Source organism: Ipomoea nil, unplaced genomic scaffold (genome assembly GCF_001879475.1).
Source record: "Ipomoea nil cultivar Tokyo-kokei standard unplaced genomic scaffold, Asagao_1.1 scaffold2297, whole genome shotgun sequence".
Taxonomy (NCBI): domain Eukaryota; kingdom Viridiplantae; phylum Streptophyta; class Magnoliopsida; order Solanales; family Convolvulaceae; genus Ipomoea; species Ipomoea nil.
Window position 1 is genome coordinate 840,143 of NW_017618725.1, and position 9,644 is coordinate 849,786.

Genomic DNA, 9,644 nt, shown 5'->3' on the forward strand with positions numbered 1-9,644 from the left:
AGGATAATTTAGTCAATTTGTCTCTTTGTTGAGTTTATCGCACATGATCTTCCTAATACGATTTATTTATCTTTTGTGATTTGTGAGCTGTTACATAAAAGTGAGTTTATTCAAAAAACATCATCAAATAATAGATGCAAGTGTCTTCGTCAATATCTGTTGTTAATAACCCATTAAATCACTATTAATTGATGTCTCTTTTTTTTTTTTTTTTGGATGCAATTTACCTAACAGCACTGCCGTGGATCATGCCATAAAGATAAGTTTGATTACAATTTTTTATTATTTTATATTGTTTCAACTTTTTTTTCTTGGCTTGATATGAGTGACATGTAACTAATTTCCTAATACAAGTAACTTACAGAATAAAGACGGTAGTGATGACAAAACCAAAGGATAAGATTTTGCAGTTTTTTCTTCTTGAATTTTAAATTATTTAATTGAATGTGTTGTTACCGTATTATTTGTTATCTATAATATTATATATTTTAATATCACAATATTAGAACATTTGATAGATCCTTTTTAAATAGTCACGGATTGCGTGAAGATAAAAAGTGCAGATGTTTTAATCGAGATAGAATGTGATTCAAAAATTGTATATAGTGAAATGATTACATGGTGTTAAGATGTGGCCTTTGTTTTACTTGGTGGGGGCATGTAGCGCGAGTAGCATGCATTGTTTGTGTGGGGCATGAAGTAAATACACTAGTACATTGGCCAATGTTTTACATGTGATAGGCCATCCTGTTCACATCTAGTCCTTAATTGTGAAAGTATATTTCAAAGATATCGTTGAATTGCATGTATTCCTTATCTCAGGAACTTTTCTTTTTCGAATTCTGAAACCATTTATTTTATTGTTAGAATTTCTCTCTCTTTCTCTCTCTCTTTCTTTTTTAATTATTATATACATCATAAAGTTGAATATTATCTATTGTGATTGATATAATCGATCACTTTACTTGCCTTTTTTTAATAATGTAAAGAAAATGCTCAAGATTCTATTTTCATCTATATTATTACACTAATATTCTAAATTAAACTACACAATACCAAAATTTAGCCATCATCCTATGCAACATCTCACATCATATTCTAAATTAAAGTTAATTACATATTTACCTATCAAGAATAAATAAAAATTTCACAATGTTAAAAGACACTAAATATCTTACGTGTAAAAACTGATCTAGACATCTAGTGAGTAGTGAGGAAAAGTCATGAAACCTAATGTTAATTTGTGCAAGGCCGACAGCCACCTCTCCTAGTGCCCTACGTAACTAACCTTCACTAATTGCTATGTTTGACAATAAACAATTAAGTTTCCAAAACACAAATTAAATCCTAGTAAATTCATCGATGATGTCTATGGTGATGGTCGCACAACAATATTATTTTCATGATGCCTAATCTCGTGGATAGATTTGAAATTCTATTTTATTAAAATGGTTTTTATTTTATTTTTAATTAATTAATTGTGGCGCTAAGTATAAAGTTTCTTCTAATAATTACCATGAACAGTGAAAATTGCCTGGTAAGCCGGCAGGCTTATTCTTGTCTTTGACCATAAAAATAACGAGAAAGGGTCGTAAGGTCAAGAGAAGACAAAAGAAGATTAGCTGGGTGTTGCTGAGCTGGCCGACATTTTGGGCCCACATGCCAACCTCGGGACCTGACAAAATGCCGTATGTGGGTCCACATGTTCCCTCCCGGACAATCCTCAATCGACAGCACCGGCGACAAAAATACTAAAATGCCAACGCAGGGTGAGCTCTCCGTCAAACGTCCACTGAAGAGGTTACTATAATCCCTGTAGTATGTTACGTGGATCGTGACGTCGACACCCAGTCCATGCAGTTCTATATAAAGCGAAGCTTATTCTCGTATTCTACGCAGCAACTTATAAACATCATCTCCTCGATCATATCATATCCATCCATCTCATCATTTGTCACTTGCCCAGCTTAATTCTTTCGTTCTTGATTTTCCGGCCACCAATTCAGTTCTTGATTTTCCGATCATGGGTGTGGACTCAACTGTGTCGTCTTCTCCTCTCGGCCCTCCAGCCTGTGAGAAGGACGCCGTTGCTCTGCAATTCATTCAGGAAATGACTACGAACTGTGATCCCGTACAAGAGAATGTTTTAGCGGAAATCCTTAGCCGGAATGGGGAAACCGAGTACCTCCGGCAATTCAAGCTGGATGGTGCTACTGACCGGGAAACATTCAAGTCAAAGGTTCCTGTGGTCTCATACGATGATCTCCATCCTTACATTCATCGTATTGCCAATGGAGATTTCTCGCCAATCCTCTCCTCACACCCCATCTCCGAGTTCCTCACTAGGTATATATAATCTTATAAACGTCTTGAACCTCTTTGAATCAAAATATAGAATCAACAACCTAACTAACAGTTCTGATCATGGGACCGGTTTTTGGTATCAAAATTTTGTTCAATTAACTATCTTAATGATACAGTTCTGGGACGAGTGCCGGAGAAAGAAAATTGATGCCTACAATTCCTGAGGAGATGGACCGCCGACAGAAGTTATACAGCCTTCTCATGCCGGTGATGAATCTGTAAGTGAATATCGTAATTAAGTTTTTATTCAGTTTATGTTAGATTATAAATTTATATTGACATCTAATTTTGGAATTGCAGCTATGTTCCTGATCTTGAGAAAGGGAAGGGCTTATACTTCCTGTTCACCAAGGCTTCAACCAAGACGCCCGGCGGCTTACTTGCACGGCCGGTGTTGACGAGCTACTACAACAGCCAGCAATTCAAGAACCGGCCGCACGATCCCTACAACGTTTACACAAGCCCTAACGAGCCGATCCTCTGCATCGACTCCTTCCAAAGCATGTATGCTCAGATGGTTTGCGGCTTGCTGATGCGCGACCAAGTCCTCCGTGTCGGCGCCGTCTTCGCCTCCGGCCTCCTCCGTGCTATCCGCTTCCTGCAGATCCACTGGCGCCAGCTCGCCGAGGATATCTCGTCCGGGATTTTGAACCCTAATATCACTGACGTTTCCGTCAGGGACAGCGTTACTAAGATCTTGAAACCCAACCCGGAGTTGGCTCAGTTCATTGCCGGGGAGTGCGAAAGTGAGAATTGGGAAGGGATTGTCAAGAGGATTTGGCCCAACACCAAATATCTTGACGTGATTGTTACCGGTGCAATGGCGCAATATATACCCACTCTTGACTATTACAGTGGCGGTTTGCCCAAAGCTTGTACGATGTACGCATCCTCGGAATGCTACTTCGGCCTCAACTTGAAACCCATGTCTCCTCCGTCCGAGGTTTCGTACACCATCATGCCCAACATGGGGTATTTCGAGTTCCTGCCGCATGATCCGGCGAACCCAGTGGCCGTGTCACGTGACTCGCCGCCGCGGCTAGTAGACATGGCCGACGTGGAAGTGGGGAAAGAGTACGAGCTCGTGATCACCACCTATTCCGGGCTATGCCGTTACCGTGTCGGAGATATTCTCCAGGTCACGGGATTCCACAACGCGGCGCCCCAGTTCAAATTCATAAGGAGAAAGAATGTGTTGCTGAGCATAGATTCCGACAAGACGGACGAGGCGGAACTGCAGATCGCCGTGAACAACGCGACGGCGCTGTTACGCGAGTACGACACGAGCGTGGTGGAGTACACAAGCTTCGCTGATACCAAAACCATTCCTGGGCACTACGTGATTTACTGGGAATTGCTGATGAAAGATCCTGCGAATCCTCCGTCCGATGATGTTCTGAACAAATGCTGCTTAGTCATGGAGGAAGCCCTGAACTCCGTTTATCGCCAGTGCCGTGTGGCGGATAACTCAATCGGGCCACTGGAAATAAGGGTGGTGAAATCCGGAACTTTTGAAGAGGTTATGGACTTGGCCATTTCCAGGGGAGCTTCCATTAACCAATACAAAGCTCCTAGGTGCGTTAACTACACCCCCATAGTCGAACTTCTCGACTCCAGGATGGTGTCTGCGCACTTTAGCCCCGCCGCCCCTCATTGGACGCCGGCACGACGGCGCTGAACAATTTGGTCCGCCGTGAATGAACCAGGCTGCCGACCAAACATGCTCCTGCTATTTGGACAACATTATATTATTAATAAGTTAAGGTGTCTCCGTTTAATTGGTTGTTTATATTTCTGTAGAAAGTGCAGGCAAGAGTACAGTAGTTGAATTTTCAGTGTACTAAGTCCAAATAAGCTTCTGTAATTTTGTGTATCTTGTTGTCTGTGGTTATTTTTATAAATAAATTAAAAATGTTCTTTGGTGTCATATATTATTGTTAATTGAGTTTTGAACCCAAAGACACTAGAATTGAAGTATGTGGGCAACACAGAGGTTAAGGATGAGCAAAGACAATGCAATAATCTATCTAACTCTATAATAAAGCAACAACTTCTGGCCTAAAAAATTATCCCGCCTAAATGAATACGCCGTCGTTTTATCCCTATGTTATTGTCTATTGCATTTTAGCGTCTGACGTATACGATGTCGTTTGCTATGCTGTCAGTCCAAAATTCGGCTATTTAATGCTGCATTTATAAATGTACACATTCCAAATAATATCTTAAATACTACTTTTATCTTACCAATGCAGAAACTATCTGAGAAGTCGAATGGTTTTTACTTTTAAAAGTAGACCACTACTGAAATGTCTATATATATTTACACAGTACTACAAACAATATAATATAATAAAGACGGAAATTATTTACATAACTCAATTTTAGACTTTTAGTGAACATGAATGACTTGTCAAACTATTTTTCATACTGCAAATTGTTATAAAGTATTTATTAATAATGTGGACATTATGAGTACCTTTTGTAACAGTTGTAACGCTCATATTTATATCTATCATTTACTGCTTTCCGTTACAAATGTATTATATATATCTCTTCCTTGTACTCAAATGAGTAGTTGATATAATGGAATCTTTACTCCTCTTTCACCCATATCTATTGTTCTATACTTTACTTTTATCTTTTATATTATTGATACAAATGCTACAACTCGCCGGTTAGGAGCTAAAGGCCAACGAGCACAAACAACATTACAACACGTTATCAGCAAGCTCAACTCCACTCCGGTGAGCGGTAAATCATGAATATTCATATGAATATTGTATACCCATGTGATTATACCTGTTTATTTTTTTTTTCTCTTGCTATCTGTGATGCATATACCCGTGCTTATTTGACTTTACAATAGGCAACTCTATTCCGTAATTGAAAGCATCAAATACATTTTTTTTTCTGCAATCTTATAGATGTATTAAAACTATAAATTTGCATCCAATATTTTTCACAATTTCAAATATTGTATTGTTTTCAAGTGTTATACTAAAATTGAAATTCAAGTATTCTTGTATATATTATACAAAAACCCTACTCTGGAAATTCAAGTTTGTACGATCGTTTGACTTTTCTGGCAAAGATAACTCTACCCGGAACAGAAAACAAGAAAATTTTAATAAGAAAGTAACTTCGGCTTCATTTTAATACAAAATTTTCAGTATGTTTATAACAACAAAAATCAGTGTGTATCAATTTTTTTTCAAAAATATTTCGAAATATACATAAGTTTTCCGAAAAGATGGAGAATACATTCCGGATGGTTGCCGGATTTCAAAGTGAATGTTTTATGTCACTGCCGACGAAGATGCATGGTCCAGGATGCCGCTCATTCCAATGGGTGTTGAGTGGCGCGGGTAGGTGACGGTGATGGCGGCGACGCTCCTCCACGAGGTTGCCGCTACCGTTCACGATGTTCCGGCTTAGGGAGGCTGTGGCGACGGTGGATCCCGCTCACATTTTCCGTCTCCGATTTGCCACCATCTTTCCATTCTCGATCTGCGTTCTGGGGATGGTGGCGCTGCTTTGCAACGGCGACGACGGCGTTATGCGTAGGTAAAGAAAATTATTATATTTAGGGGGAGCAACAAAATATAAACTATAAATAATATTTATTGGTCCAGATGATCATGAGAAAATATGATAAAATCTAATGACAATCCTGAAGATTGTGCCACATCCCTTGATAAATTCTAATGACAATCATGAAGATTGTACCATATGAACCATGACCTGAAAAATGAATACCTTTCTGAAAAAGGATTCCTTTGCCTTATAAAAATCCCTGATGGATAGTTTTAACTAGCAAATATTCCTAGCCCTTCTTTAGACACAATTTGATTGACTTAACTTGAGATTTCAAGATTTCTAAAGTCAGTGACTGATTATAATTTGACTTTACACAAAATTGTGTCCCAATTTAACTCTGCACCTGTGCCCGAAGCACACAATGTTGCTCATTCATGCAACACCAAGAGGGGCCGAGGAAGAGGTCGCGATAGGAATCAAGGCAAAGGTGGCAACAGTAACTCCCGAAACCATAATACACAGCAATATGATCCAACTCGTCGAGGACAACCACTTTCATACAATTTGAACTCTGGCCCAACAACGAGTATGCTTCAAGTGCGGGTGTACAGGGCACTGATCAAGTACGTGCCACACCCCGAAGCATTTTGTTGAAAACTACCAACAGATTATAAAATCACGATAATGAGAAGTAAAAGGTTGAATCCAACCATGCTGCATTACCTGAAGCAAACACTCTTGTTGGTAATAATGTTGATCTACTGAAACACGAGCTCAAGGTTTGATCATTATCTACAACCCTCTAACTTCTTCCTTCCATTTGATAAATGTTTTCTATTGTGGGCTCCAGAAGAGCGTCACTCATACTACCTAAGGGTACTTGTTTAAAAATAAAAATAAAAAAGCACTCATATACCCTTAATGAAAAGAACGTTGCTTCATATGATCATAATTCTGGCCCAACAGCAAATATGCTTCAATTGTTGGTTAAAAAGGCACCGATCACGTGCGTGCCACATCCCGAAGCATTTTGTTGAAACCTAAATGAACATCACAATGTTAAATCAATCAAGTTGCCTTGCCTGAAGCAAACGCTCTTGTTGGTTATATTGATGACCTACTTTTTCATTCAACATCATTTCAGTGATGTCTTATTTTGGAAGATCTTTATACAAACATCTAACTTCTTCCTGCAATTATTGATAAGGCTTCCTTTGTGGGTTCCGGTAGAGCTTCACTTTTACTCCATCAATTTTTTAAAATTGAAATGCCTTCATTCGATCAAATATCCTACTTTGATCAATTATCCTTCATCTGGTGAGTAGACATATGTTACTCGTTCTTCATAATCTAAAAAGAAGGATATGATCTAGTATCTTATGGATAATGCCTAATTTTCGGATTATCCTATGAACTTCGTCCACTTTTCGGCGATTATTATATGACATTACGAATTAAGGCGGAGTATCAAGTACCTTATGCTCATACCCAAATGGTTTAGCTAATTAATAAAGTTATGGCTTATTAATAAACCATTATTTTTCAAAATTTCAATGTGCCGAATACTTGGTGGGGAAATGCTAAATATTTATACTTGGTGGGGACATGTCCAAAATCAAGTCTTAAAGTCGTGCCCAGTTTCATCCAATAATACGAAATCAGCTGAATTATGTACATCTTGCCAACTCGGCAAATCCTCTAGATTTCCTATAGATAGAGTTACATCTTCTAGTGCGAATGTGTTAGATTTAATTTACACGGACATATGGGGTCCGGCACATGTAATCTCTACTAGTGGATTTCGTTACTTTCTGCTCTTTGTAGACGATTATTCGCGTTTCACTTGGTTTTATCCCTTACGGGTAAAATCTGATATATATAAATGTTTCGAGTCATTTCGAGTCATGGTAGAACGCCAATTTTCGCGTTCTATCAAGTCTGTTCAGTCTGATTTAGGCGGTGAATACCGCAAACTGCATCTTATATTCGAAAAATTGGGCATTGTGCATCGTCAATCATGTGCATACACGCACGAACAAAATGGCCGCGTTGAACGCAAAAACCGACACATAGTTGAAACAGGTCTATCCTTACTATCCGAAGGCTCTGTTCCCCAAAAATATTGGGACTACGCCTTTGAAACAGCCACAACATTAATTAACTACTTACCCACTACTGTTCTAAACAATGAAAGTCCTTACAGTCGTCTCTACAAAACTACACCACCATACACTTTTCTTCGAGTCTTCGGGTGTCGGTGTTTTCCTTATCTTAGGCCTTATAATCGCCATAAGATGGATTATCGCTCGACACCCTGTGTCTTCCTAGGGTATCCCTCGTCCTTTAGGGGCTATAGATGCATGGATCTAACGAGTGGGAAAGTTTATATCTGCCGTCATGTACGTTTTGACGAAACTGTGTTTCCTTTTTCAGACTTGACAGAACAGGATAAACTAGTATCTATGTTACCAGCTCTTCCTTGGGCATCTAGCCCAGTGGTAACACAAGTGGAGTCCATGGATCTTGTCGATCCGGTTGTACGGCGTTCTATGAGCCCATACCGTTGGCCCAAGAACCCGCTCCTTTGATTATTCAAGGCCCGTTCGGGCTGTTACTCGGCGGAAGCGGGGCGCACGCACTGAGCCTCGGGAGCGAGGCCATGTCATGAGACTACGACATATGACTCGGGGTACGGGTGAAGAGTTACAAGCACTCACTGTGACTACTGATCCCACTTGTTACTCACAGGCAGTGGGCCACCCAGAGTGGCGTGACGCTATGGACCAAGAGTTCAATGCGTTGTTACACAATAATACTTGGACTCTTGTGCCTCCTAAACCTGATATGAATATTATTGGTTGCAAGTGGGTCTTCCGGACCAAGCGGACTGTTGATGGTTCTGTTGAACGTTACAAAGCTCGACTGGTTGCAAAGGGGTTCAACCAGGTGGCGGGCGAAGACTTCTTTGATACTTTTAGCCCTGTCGTCAAACCGACAACAGTCTGGCTACTGTTTTCTCTGGCTATCTCACGTAATTGGACGTTAAGGCAACTTGATGTCCATAATGCCTTCCTAAATGGACATCTAGCAGAAACGGTGTACATGAAACAACATCCGGGGTATGAAGACCTGACTCATCCAGATCATGTTTGTCACTTACAGCGGTCGTTATATGGACTTAAACAAGCCCCTCGGGCATGGTTTAAAAGACTACATGATTATTTACTGTCCGCAGGGTTCTCGTCTTCGAAAACAGACGTCTCGCTTTTTCACTACTCCGCTGCTGATTCCCGAGTATACCTTCTTGTATACGTCGACGACATAATTATGATGGGTAATGACCCCACGCTCATTAACGCATTACTGCAACGTCTGTCCGCGACTTTTAAGATACGGGACCTTGGTTCACCTGGTTTTTTTCTCGGCATTGAGACCATTCGCACTCCCGACGGTCTTATGATGTCTCAGCGCAGGTACATGAATGATATTCTCACTAGAGCAGGCGTGGTGGACTGCAAGCCGTTGGCCACTCCAGCCACAGTAACCCAGCCTGTATCTTCTACTACCACTCCGCATGAAAACCCAACACAGTACCGTCGCATAGTCGGAGCTCTACAGTATCTGACTATCACCAGACCGGATCTCTCATATACTGTGAACCGGTTGTGCCAGTTTATGCACTCACCGACTACTGATCACTGGGCCTTGGCAAAGAGGGTGTTGCGTTACATTAAGGGTACTCT

At 40.3% G+C, this 9,644-nt stretch overlaps 1 protein-coding gene across 1 annotated transcript; it reads left to right on the forward strand.

The window, feature by feature from the left end:
* Positions 1-2,023: 2,023 nt before the first annotated feature.
* Positions 2,024-4,291, forward strand: LOC109151860 (probable indole-3-acetic acid-amido synthetase GH3.1). Its single transcript, XM_019299462.1, has 3 exons — positions 2,024-2,346; positions 2,481-2,582; positions 2,665-4,291. The coding sequence occupies exons 1-3, from the start codon at positions 2,024-2,026 to the stop codon at positions 4,040-4,042; spliced, it is 1,803 nt and encodes a 600-aa protein (XP_019155007.1). The 3' UTR covers positions 4,043-4,291.
* The last annotated feature ends 5,353 nt before the right edge of the window (positions 4,292-9,644 follow it).

Coding starts and splice junctions, on each gene's coding strand:
- LOC109151860 (XM_019299462.1), top strand. CDS start 2,024: ATGGGTGTGGACTCAACTGTGTCGTCTTCTCCTCTCGGCCCTCCAGCC. Junction 2,347..2,480: donor ATCTCCGAGTTCCTCACTAG/GTATATATAATC, acceptor TTAATGATACAG/TTCTGGGACGAGTGCCGGAG. Junction 2,583..2,664: donor CTCATGCCGGTGATGAATCT/GTAAGTGAATAT, acceptor TTGGAATTGCAG/CTATGTTCCTGATCTTGAGA.